The sequence below is a fragment of the Hirundo rustica genome, chromosome 3, assembly GCF_015227805.2.
Source record: "Hirundo rustica isolate bHirRus1 chromosome 3, bHirRus1.pri.v3, whole genome shotgun sequence".
In the NCBI taxonomy this organism is placed as follows: domain Eukaryota; kingdom Metazoa; phylum Chordata; class Aves; order Passeriformes; family Hirundinidae; genus Hirundo; species Hirundo rustica.
In genome coordinates this window covers 80,427,115-80,439,868 of record NC_053452.1, presented here as the reverse complement: position 1 = coordinate 80,439,868, position 12,754 = coordinate 80,427,115, and the positions used below count along the sequence as shown (strand labels likewise).

At 41.1% G+C, this 12,754-nt stretch overlaps 1 protein-coding gene across 1 annotated transcript; it reads right to left on the bottom strand.

Annotated features, from left to right (window-relative positions):
• Positions 1–7,287: 7,287 nt before the first annotated feature.
• On the bottom strand, positions 7,288–12,324 carry CGA (glycoprotein hormones, alpha polypeptide). The gene is made up of 4 exons (XM_040057483.2): positions 12,236–12,324; positions 10,148–10,254; positions 9,087–9,271; positions 7,288–7,628 (listed from the first exon to the last, which is right to left on the bottom strand). The coding sequence occupies exons 2-4, from the start codon at positions 10,245–10,247 to the stop codon at positions 7,551–7,553; spliced, it is 363 nt and encodes a 120-aa protein (XP_039913417.1). The 5' UTR covers positions 10,248–10,254; positions 12,236–12,324; the 3' UTR covers positions 7,288–7,550.
• Between the last annotated feature and the right edge of the window lie 430 nt (positions 12,325–12,754).

Genomic DNA, 12,754 nt, shown 5'->3' with positions numbered 1-12,754 from the left:
TCTGAGCCAAACTATAGCTAGGCTTGCTCCGTAAGAAAATACCCCAAAACAAAATTTTCAAGGAATGAAAAGTGACTCTGCTGTAAGGAGGCCTGACTCCAAACCTTGCAGCAGGGTAAAGGCAGTCCTAGCAATCACCAGGGGATTGTTCAATCTCTATCAAGCAGCAGCTTGAGAGAGCTTGAACTGGATACTAAGACTTGGAGTGTTTTACTATTATAATACTGCAGAAAATAGAGACATGACAAAATAATGTCTAAAGAGTGTCATTAGAGAAACTTAAGTTGCCACAAGGTTGGAGAAAGTTTCTTTTACAAAGTAAAAGCTAAAGGATAGGAAATAAAAGGTAAGGCTAACTTGGACCTTTTACTTTCAAGAATCAGTTTTACTCAACATATTAATCAGAAAACTAAAGAACGAAATCCTCTGTGATATTTCCAAATTCACAGATTGTACTAAACCCGTGTTCAGGCAGCCAACACTTATGTTGACGGTGAAGAAGCCCAGAAAGACCAGACAAACAAAAATGGTCAAACAGATGTCAGATAAACTTTGGAGCATATAAATATAAGTTAATGTATTTAGGGAAAAATAAGCCAAACCACAGATGATGCTGAATGCAGAACTGGAAGTGGCATGTCAGAAAAAAAGATCTTAATACTCATTATGTATAAGTCTCTGGTCTTACAAGTGTCTGGGCAGCAATGCAAGCTAAAACAGTATCATGAAAAAGGGTACCAGAACAAGACAGAGGGCATCATTTTGCTGCTACGTGTAACTTTGGTATTACGACACTGGAGTACAAGTCAAGGTCTGCTCTCTGCATCTCAGGAAGGGTGAAGCAGATTTAAAGCAGGTATGGAGAAAACCAACCAAAAACTTATCAAGCAGCTGCCTCGCAAGGAAAACCCAAAAAAATGTTCAAGTCTTTGTGATAGAGAGGACAAAGGACAATGCAAAGAACAGGAACAGCTAAGTATTATGAAATAATTAAGGGAGTATCTAGGAAATTAGTTTAAAATAGAATAAGTAGTTTTTATACTTCTCTAACTTATTATGACAGGAAGTTATGAAAGACCATAATATCAGCAGGTTCAAACCAGAGAGGATAAATTAATACAAAAGAAGTGCATGGGTAGATACAAAAAGAACAAGGCAGAGATGTAATCCCTAGCAGCCCCCAGTAAATCAGTGTTGATATTGGCACATGTGGGAATGATTCTGTGGTACTGTGGGAGTGGCACGAGGGAAACCAACTGCAAGAAGTAGCCAGCATCCAATACTGCCAGTCAGAAACCAAGTGCTTGGGCCAGAAGGATGATTGATTTGACCTAAAAGATGTTTCTTATGCTTTTAAACCATCAAAATTATGGAAAAAGACACATTATTTTAAAAACAAATTATAAAATCAATAAACCCCAAATTCTCAAGAAATTAACACTGAGCAGAAGTCCTCCCCCAAAGCAAATTCCCTGGCCTTTTATTTGCCTCAACTAAAAGAATAGTGGTTTCTCTCATACCCCCAGACCCAGAATGGTTTGGCAGAGCAGTAACTATTAGATTTACTGCTTACACGTGTGCAGATAATGAGATGGCATCTTCCTCCAACCTGACAGTGGGCCAGGTGCTGGGTTAGCATATGTCAGAGACATGGGAAACTGCAGAGCAACAGGGAAAGCCCTTAAATGGTGAAATCCCCCAGACACCTGTTATAAGAGACACCTGATTAACTGTTAGTTTTATTTAATCACCAATTGAGTTTACAAGTTTCCTGGCATCATCTTCAAATCAATTGTTTTTCATGGCAATCTCCATTGATGCTCTTCCCTTCCCTGCAAGAGACTCCTGTAATATATGATTATCTTTAAGTGAATTCCAAGTTAGTAAGGAGATTTTACCCAGCTGTAAAAGGGAGCTGCATAGCCTGTGCTTTTCCTGGGATAACCTCTTCCCCCTCATCACTATTAAAAAACACTGCTTAGGCAGGGTGAAAGGGAGGGGAAAAGGACTCCTTACCTGGAGTTTCTCAGTCTTGCTGGGAGTAAGAGGTCTGGTCTGAAATGTCAATTCATTAAAATCCTTACAGCTCAAGAACTTTATCTTTCTGCCAAGAAGACCCCCTTCCTGCTCTCACCAGCTGTGGACTGGAAATCACAATACCTAAGAATCATTGAAAGGTTTTTCAGCCTGGCACCTGGGAGCAGTGAGGTGCTCACACTGTCTGTCTGTATGTATGTCTGTCTGTCCACACAGGTGTCTGACAGCTACTCCTCAGCAACTGTTTAAGCCTCTGGTTAGTTTTGAGTATTTTTGGATAAAGGGTAATGACCTCAGCCTTTGGAAGGTCTTAGCAGCCCTGTGAAAATCAACGCCTACTAATGGCAAAATATAAAAATTGGGAGCTGACTAAAAAGAAGTTGGTGGAACCCCTAAGAAAACATGCTGGATGGACAAACAGCAGCCCTGGATCTGGCTAATGGCTCTGCAGCTGCTCGCAAGGGAACCTGACAGGACCACCAGGCAGGAGGGACAGGGGTTTGCTGAGGACATGGCAAAATGGATTTTCAATGAGACGTGGCACAGATAGTCAGGAAATCAAGCTTCACTAGTCCCTCTGCTCACAGAATGAATTTGTTATTAGGACTGTGGTGATGTAAGTTTATATAGGTCACTGTGACAGCAAAAATATATCATTTTTATCTTCGGTCTGCTTGATCTTCAGCATTTTTAATCCACAGCATCAGTCTGACCGATTCATTTTTATTTATAAACCACACTGACAAAGACTTCATTTTATCTCCATGCACAAATACCCTGTTCCTAAAACACAGAAGATGTACTTTGGCTATCTGTGTAAACAAGGGATTAGTTTTTCTTCTGATTTTATGACACTGTCTGTCCATGCCCTCTTGATTATATATGACCAATTGAACCTCTATTTCAACCATTTTGTAATGCAAGAAAACTGTATAGTGCTTTTTTTCCTGCTTTTCTTTTTACTGTAAATATGATGTTTAATCCCTACAAATATAAATCTCGATAGTCTTCCAATATCCCTATTCATATCCCATTTATTCTCTATTATGTTCAACTGTATTCACTTCCTAATAACATGTAGCATTGTTTCTCCTAGTCCCGACTGTAAGTGGAACCACTGATTTACCATCGCCACTCTTCCAGCCATGGCCTGGATTTTCGCTCTCACTTTCAAATGTAAAGAAACACATTCTGACCTCATTCCAACAGCTACAATGACCAACAACTGTATTTGGATAATATATGTTAAAGATGTAAAGGGATCTCTCTGGGCTGGCTGGTGCAGCCCAGCTGTGGGCACACAGGGACTCTCTATCCCAATCCGTTGGACACAGCTCCTGTCTTTGTGTGCAGGTTTGTCCAGCAGCAAACCTGAGCATCTGTCCCAGAGATGCAAACAGAGAGCACCAAGGCAACTGCACACAGAGATTACTCAACAGACCGCTGCCTTCAGCCACACTCACATAAACACCAACAACCCCCACCCTCCTCCTCTCCAACTAAGGGCTGAAATCCTCTATAAGTGTCCTCACTTTGGAGATTCACAAGCACAGTTAAATACACAGATCCTTGAATATCAGCCCAGCTTTAAAGCCCTCTAAAACACATGCCTAGGCTCCCTTATCCAGTAAGTGGGTCTCCTTCTACTCCCCAGACAGTCCATTTCAAAGTTTCCTAGCAAGAAAGTGGACCACACACTTGTCTCACAAGCCTCTCCACAGTCATGGATTCCTTGAATATTAGCGCAGTTTCTCCATCCACTCATGCCCAGACCTTGTGTCCACTTATTCAGCATGACCTCACACCTTGAGTCCTTCGAGATTCAGGCTTCCTCCTGCTCATCAATTAGTCCATCTTAAAATTTATCATACAATTACACATATACAGGATTAAATTAACTGGGAGAAAGATGAGCATATTGTTATTTGCATGTTTGTTATTTACATGTTTTTTATTTACACGTGCTAGCATTTAAACCTCTCCCACATAAATATACACCCTGGTCCCCCCAGTTGCTAACAACTTGACCTACCCACTGTCCCTCCAACCGGGACAACCCTGGTGTTTAGAAGACAATAAGCTGATCACAGATGATGAGCATTTGGTTCTAGAATTATAAAATTAGGGATGTAAAAGACCTTTAAGGTCATCTAGTCTAACCATTCACCCAGCCCTGCCAAGTCCTACTTAAACACATCCCTAAGCGCCACATTTACACGTCTTTTAAACGCCTCCAGGGCTGGTGTCTCCACCATTCCCTGGGCAGCTTGTTCCAGAGCTTAACAACCCTCTCTGTGAGGAAAAGTTTCGCTGTGAGGCGATGTTTCCTAGTGTTCAATCTAAACCTCCCCCGCTGCAGCTGGAGGCCTCTACCTCATGTCCTATCACCTGTCACTTGTGGAAAGAGACAGACCCTCACCTGGCTACAACCTCCGTTTAGGCAGTCGCAGAGCTTGATAAGGTCTGTCCCGTCCTTATCATGCTGCTCCCTGGCGTATTGGTCTTGTAGCTGCTGTCACCAAGATCTGTGGATTCCTTCTCCACTGGCTGGCACTTAGACCCTTACAGCACCCACACTCGGGATTCAAAGTTTTGCCCAGTCCCCAAGCCCCCGCTGCGCCGAGAGCAGGCTCATTCCTCCTTCCCACTGCTTAGGGAGCCCAGGACGGCCCTTCCTACCCCTTCGGGAGCCCGTGATGCCCATCCTCCCCTCGCCCCCCTCGGGCCATCCCTAATCGCCCATCAATCAGCGGCACAAGGGGGTTGATCTGTCTTCTTGTTTCCTTTACCACCTGCTGATCGGTTCGTCTATCTGCGCGCTCGTTCCATCCCTTTCCTTGCAATGTGTTGCTACTTCTAAACGGAAAAGTTAGAGACAGGTAACTTAAAGGGGCCGATGCTTCCCCACTCCACACAGCCTCACAATACACACTTTTCAAGCTCTTGGTGCCTGAGGTCGCCTGAGGGGGGAGAGGGATCCATGAGTTGAGGAGTTCAACTAAAAGACTTGGTACAAGCAAGAGGGGAAAAGCCGGGCGGCTGTGGTGGTTTTGTGGGTTTTTTTGTTTGTTTGTTTGTTTGGTTTTTTTGTATGTGTGTGTTTTGGTTTGTTGTTGTTGTTGGGTTTTTTTGGTGTTTTTTTGTTTGTTTGTTTTGGGTTTTTTTTTGGTTTTTTTTTTTTTTTTTTTTTTGGTTGGTTGGGGTTTTTTGTTGTTGTCTTTTGGTGGGGTTTGGGGTTTTTGTTGTTGTTGTTTTTGTTTTGTTTTGTAATTGGTATTTCTACGGTTTTACAAAGAGAAACACGGAAGCTGATTCCCAAACTCCAAACAAAAGTTTATTGTGCTGCTATTTGTGGGCAGCGCACGCATAAGTAGACAAGCAAGTGCTCGATACTGCCAGAGGAGGTGATTTGAGTAAGACGTCATCCAAGAAGGTTGGCAACACAAAAGGACACATCACACCTGCAAGTGAGCTTTAGGGAATGTGTTTCCCTGCTCTCCTTTTCAGTCCTGTCGAACTTATGAAAAAATGCGATACCATTCCCGAAGGTAATCATGCTCCAGCTTCAAATCACTCCCCTCTCGCTGCCCAGGACCCCCAGGTAGGACCTGGCTTTCCTGCAGAAGTAGCCACATCAATCACGTTTAATAAAATTGTACAGCAGCTTGGAATTGGGAGTCAGCTACAGCAGCTGCTTAACATGTATTCCCATAATGTTTGAGTGATGATCCGGAATGAGAAATTAGACTTCTCATCCTGAAAACCTGTGCTGCTGGTGTTACTAAAATAATCCTAAAGACCATCCTACTGAACTTTGTCTCCTCTGACCAAAATTAACATGGAAGCAAATGAGACTTAAATAAAACGCTAAGGGAAAATCTTTCCAGAATATTGAAATTTTCCAGAATAGTAAGAATAGAGATGCAACGAGATCAGTCTCCTCCACAAAATCGACTTTTTCAAGACCAAGTCAGGCAAAATATCTCCGAGGAATGGCACGGTGATGCTAGGACATAAGAGCGGATTAAGGGGTTAAGGTGTGGAGATCAGGTTAGTAAGGTTTATTGAACAGACATTGAAAAACGCTTCTCTAAGAACCTCATCTCCTCTACATATGAAAAGTCTTTTCTTCTCTACAAAGCCCCATGATTGTATTCTTAGCAAATAGCACTGAATTTGCACTCCAATAGACAGAAGAGTGGGTGATTGGTGGATGTAAACGATCATTAGAAGCCGATCTTGAGCTCCTCAAGTTCCCCATCACATCTTAGCCCTGGGGGTCCGTCTAAACTACTTCAGTCATTTGGCACCGGCACAGCTAGCTATCAGCCACGGCCATGGCCAGGGACAGACCAGCCAGCCTCTCAGCCTCCCTCCAGGAAATCTTCCCTATCTCCATTGGAATCTCTTGCTGCTATCCTCACAGCTTCAACTGCAGGGAAATCCCCCACAAATGTATCTGAGGCTTTTTGAGTCAGCACATTTAAATTCTTGCAGCCAGCGACCGAAGCAAGGACGATGTTCTCACCCCAGAAATTAGGATGAAGAGCAAGGAAATTCATTCACTTCGGTTTCCATGGGCAGGCTTCAGACCTGTGAGCAACTCCTCCAGAGCCTCCGATGCAACCTACTACTACCAAACAAGTTTTTGATACTAATGTCAGGTGTTATGAGTACATTTTTTTTGGTCCTCTTCTCACCTAACACATTCCCTACCTTTTGGTATACCTGGGTCTAGCATAAGACATTTGGGAATTACTAAAGCCCCGAGCCTTGATGAAGACAGGGAAAAGGTAAGCAGCTTAAACAGCTAACACTGTTTTATGACTACTCTATTCCACCATTGCTACATGAAAATGTACAAAAATTCTTTATAATGTTTGGTTTTGCATCATTTTCCTATCTATATGGGAGGAGATTAAATTCAGAGAAATATAAAAGATGGAACAGAAAGACAGAGTACTCTGCACAGATGATATACTGTTATACTTTCTGCCCATTAGGTAAAATAAAAATGGAAGAGAAGCAGGAGAAACAATACATTGCATCTTCAAAAAATCTAATCACTAAGTGAATAAGAGGAAAATAATTCATCTTCTGTTCAGTTTCCCATCCCTCTCTTCCTTTTTACGTCTCCCTCCCACTAAAAAAAAAAAAAAAAAAAAAAAAAAAAAAAAAAAAAAATTAATTGCATCAGAATTTGGTTTTGTCTGTTAAGCTAATAAATCACCATTTTTCCTCAATAAACACTGATGATTTAACCGTCAGTTTATTTTAGAAACAGATCAAGGGTTTGGTCATGCAAGTGCTGTATTTTATCCCTAATGGAAATAATTACACTTACTTAAATGCATGAAGAAGCAGGGAGGAAATAAAATAGCCATCTATTTTATCCAGAGGTCTACCCAGAGTCTTTAGCAGAAAACATAAGGTTTTACACTGTGGTGCTATAAAAGCTGAAAAACAAATGTTCCATTCACCGTTGTCCTTGACCATTAACAAAGGGACAGGCTTTAGGATTTATGATAGTAGCAGGTACTGCAGTGACAATCTGTATGGTTCTCTATCTTCACATTGTCCTTAAGGGTAATCTTAAAAAAAGAAAACACGCACATATAACAAATAATTAGGATTAGCTGCGCAGTAAAAACAGCATTGTCAAATAAAATATGTCTGAAAACTTTTTCTTAACTACAAAGTACACAGGCCATTTGGGGTACATGTACTAGAATGACCTCAGCACCAACCTATGAAGCTGCATCATCACTGTATTTGGAGCTGTAATGTGAAAGTTTTCAATAGCAATATGCATAGTGAGATAATTTGCTGCTCTTGAACTTGGACACTCCTTAAAGTGTCTAATTTTCCAAAAGTGTCAAGTAACCAATCTATGGGAAATCATAAAGTGTCCTTCAAATACATCAAATGGGAATTACAAAAACAAAAGCAACAAACACAAGAGTTGTCTTTATCTTTAATCTCAACCAAATTCTAGCTACTGCCTCGGGGCACCTATAGCATTGTCAATGTAGAATAAGATCTGTGCTCTCCTCAGGTGAAGAGCCAGGACTGGTTCAACATAGTTTAAAGTCAGGTATCTGGCTCTCATCACAGCCAGTGGAGACCCAGTGCTCTCTTCAGCTGCACCCACTGATCTGCCAATTGCCATTTGAGGAGTCAGAGGGGATCTCACAAAGCCTCCAGCTGCCACTCTAGAAACACTTTAATGGGTTCTGTGTCTGCCAGCCATACCCATATGACTTCAGTACCCTAAGTTACTTCAAATTCATCATATCCGTGAGTGGGTAACTCAGCTAAACCTCTAGCTGACACATTTAATGAGCCTGATTCAGGTCACCATAGGATAGACAACTTAGCTTGTTTCAACAAGATCACCATTTATTACATAAAATGTAAGGTTTCTTCACTTGGAGCAGAATGACCCCCAAAATAATCAGATTTAGAAGAATCTTTAAAAGAACCCTCCAGAAGAATATTAAATGCTCACAGTACTTGCATCCATTTACAGTTCCCTCTTGGTTTACACTACTAAAAAGTAAAACACCATCTCAATTAATCTAATGAACACAGATGGTTTTGGTCCCTCATTCCCATATCTGTAATTGATAGTATTGACCAGACACCTTCCCAAAGAACTCCTGTCTATGCTGGAAAGACACAAGGCAATCAACTTATTAAAATCAAATACACACTGCACAGCATTTAAGGGGAGGGTGCACATCCAGAAGAGTTGAAAATACTGCGACAAGTCCATCACCAGAGCTGCAGGTGTCATGAGACAAAGCAGTTTCATAGAATTCAGTGGCACTGCACCAGTGTCCTCATCCCACCTGATTATCAGACTTGCTACTGGTTGATTCTTTAATTTCTTCTTTAGAGAAAAGAAAGAACCAAGGCACAAAGGACATAAATGCCAAGGATTCTTCCCTCCACTGTCCTCCAGCAAAATCATATTCTTTACTATTCACTGCTTCAGCTCAATATTGCATTCTAAAAGAACATTAAGCAGACCTCATTGTCACCCTCACCTTGGTAAAAGCCTTTGCCACGCAGCACGTTGCTTCTGACGTAATGTTCTTTGGAACAAGCATGGTCTTCTTGGACCTCATTGGAGTGGGATAGGCGCGGGAGAAACAGCACCCAGTGCACTGGTAAATGGGTGCTCCTGGCTTGGAAAAGAATCTGTTCTCCCCTAGTTTGCACTCTGGGCAACCTGCCATAAAAATACAACGAAGAGAATTTTACTTGGTTTCCAGCTGTATTTTCATTCTCAAAAAGAAAGGGAAAGTGCAGGCCATAAGAGGAAACGCAAGCCACATTCTGCTGCTTGACGTCTGCAGAACAGAAAAGCACAGCCACCAGAGCTCTCCTCTTTAGGTTCTTTCAACTCTGCAACACGCACCAGCTGTAAAACTAGGCTGTGGCTTTCTAGGTAAACCACAACACTACTGCATTTTTTCTGGTTTTCTTTTCAATGTTGTTGATACTTGTGAAGGTATGTCTCTGTCTGCAGCACTTGCTATCCCTAGAAAACTTCCTACTAGCTGTAGATTGTTGAAAGCACCAGCAGGATTTGTAGTGCTTCTTAAATATTGCCTGTTTTCAGGTACGATTCTGTTATAGAGAGCTTTTTAAATATTCGTGGTACCAAGGGTTTTGTCCATCACATTTTTTATATTTTATTTGAGGCTAAACAAAAAACCCTGCAACCTCCAAAATACCCTTAAAATCTAATATGTCTTTCACCAGCATCCCATATTCTGGGATCTACATAGGAAAAATATTCTGCATATTATGAGATTGTGTGGTTCTACATTGTCATTTAGATTGCAGGAGTATAAGAAAGCAAACATTTCTATTCAATAGTGTTTCAAGGATAAGGTTACCCTCATCAACTTGAGGACTTGGTCATCTGGGACCTGTAGAAATAAAATTTAGGGAAGAAATAGGAAATTACCTTGATTTATTATAACCTCATTGTCAATAAACGTAACTGAATGATAGAATTTCTGACTGCATTTATAAAAAGTGAAAATTTAATTAATGCTCTTTATAATTGTTTTATTTCTGAATGCTGAAAGCAGCTTACCCTGCATGAGAAACTCTCCATCTGGGAAAGTGTGAAGAAGATGTAGAAATACAGACAAAATGGTCAATGTGACAGCTGCATACTTCCCATAGCAATCCATGATCTGTCTAGAAATACAAATACACACATTTTTGAAGGCTGAGACCAATGGCAGGATGGAAAAGAATATGGCCCCTGCCTGAAGGGGGTCACTAAAGTGGAAAGAAACAAAGTTTATCAGCAAAACTGACAACGCAGTGCTTTCCCGTGCAATGAATGAAGGCAGTGGAAACAAACATCTTCCTAATTAAGACAGAAAAAGAAATAGAGGAAAGAGAATGATCTGAAGCCCAGCTAAACAGAGAGGCTGATAACCTGGTAGTTACCAGGAGGCAAGGCTGGGTGCTGGGTAGAAGTAACTTCACCTCCTCCCTCCCACCTGCCCAGTGAGCCAGTTCATGCTGGCAGAAAACAGAGGATAAAGGAATTAAAAGCAGCCAACAACAATCGGGAAGAAAAATCATTGGCAACAATTTTGGAAGCACTAGAAATAAGCATTTGGAAGAGGTATACAAAAGCCAGTTCAGTGTATGCATGGATGCAGGTATGCACACGGGCTCTATGCAACCTGTGGTTTTCCATCTCTGCTTGAACTTTTCCTGAAAGCTTTGGAAGCACTGAGCATGGCTGTCAGGCTCCTGAGAAGCAACTGCCAGCCCTCTGTGACCTGTTCCTTCAACAAAAGTAAGCTGTGTCTGCAGGAGAAAGGTGGCCCTTCACACTGTTTTGATCCACAACCCTTTATGGTCCTGCCAAACATTTTGGGAACAGAACCGAGCTCAACAGCATCTGCGGAGCCACACAGAGTGGATTGGCTGGATCCCTCCCTCCAGAAAACAGAGCACTTTTTAAAAGGTTGTTTTCTGTATATCCTCTTTCCAATCCCTTAGAGGAGGTGTGACTGCTGGCAGACTTGCCTGCACGGGAACACAATTCCACAGTTTATCGTCAAGCCCTGCTCCATCCAAAGGAACATTCCCCAGAGTGCAAGAAGTCAGCTGGAGGGTCTCATGCACCAGCAGAAGACAGACAGACTTTTCCAAATGATCTCTTTCTACATCATCCTGAGGCTTTTGACAGCCTGAATGCTTCAGTGGCTCCAAAAAAAGAAGCCAGCCACAGGAATAACACCACAACCCTAGACAGATCATCCTGTGTTTCATGTTTCTTGCTGAAGGCACTGTGGCATCCTTCACCCTAATTTTTCCAAGAAGACACAATGCTGTAATTTGGTGCACTGTAATGGCTAGAGGGAATCCCAGAGGGAAGTTTTTTTACGTTATATTAACCAAAAGGGGAATTGAAATTGCAGCTTTGCACTTCCTCTATTGAGTCAGATTGTCAGGCTCATACCCAAACCACCAAAGAGACCTGTCAATAAACCGCAGGTGTGATCTTCTCCACTTTTTCAGAGCAGCAGCTGGCTTGTCTCATGGTTTTACTTGAATTTTCTGACTGTGCCCATGCTGTGAACCTAGTTAATGTTCTCACAACTTGTTTCATCTCATGATCAAATCCAAGGAAGCTTCTATTTTGATCTGTTAAATATTATCTTTCTTAAGCTACTGGAACAATATGTAATGTCTGAATTTCAGGAGTTTTTTTGAAAGATGGTAATTTTAAATCTTTCTCAGCAGGTAAATTCTCACCTCATTATTTACAATATCTTGTCTTTTTCTGTTAAAGACTCTAAAATATGTGCTAATGCCACAGGTTGTATAATGTTTGATATTTGACAGCAATTGCCACCCTTGAGCAGGAGAAAAACACAAAGTTTCTAATGAAGAAGTTTGGGACGCAACCTGAAATCAAAAATTATCAATGTTTAGCTGCAATCTAATTCTAGAGCCTCATTTTCTCTTACTTACAAAGTAAACTTAACTCTAAGCATTGATGTTTTAGTCCCAAAGCAACTTTTAAGTTAATGTTCAAAGCAAAAACTTTGACAGAATGGAATGAGAAGGAAACTATTGGAAAAGAAGGGAAAGAGAATGTCAAAACATATGCAACTGTTCCTCTGTAAGAGTAAGAGAAAAAAATATATATTACCTCCCTTCTTCGACAACAATAATCAGAGAAACTGCAGGACGGTGTTTGAAGAGGAGTTGTCCTTAACGCTTGGAGGTAAGTTCCCAAAAAGGATGTATGAGAAGGTTGCATCCTTCTTTTATATCAGTCAAAGCTAGATCATATTCCTCGCCCACATCTAAGCCATTGGATCAACTGTACATTTTCTCTAATGACTGAATATCACTTTATGTAATTACCAGCCCACCGTGCTGATCTTATCTTCAACCTGACTTTCATAAGGATTACTTTTTTTTTTTTCTTATATAACAAAAAAAGGTCAGATTGAGAGCACAAAGTCAGTGTTACATGAGCTTCCTGGGGAATTCAAACACTGAACATCCTTTTATTTTTGCCGCAGTTTTCAGTGAACAGAAGCTCATTTTCACAAAAGACTGAATTACTAATATTTTCTAATACTTCTTTTTAAACTGGGGTATATTATTAAAAAAAAATTAAAACATTTCCATAGAAATTGTATCACTTTAGCAGAGAATAAAA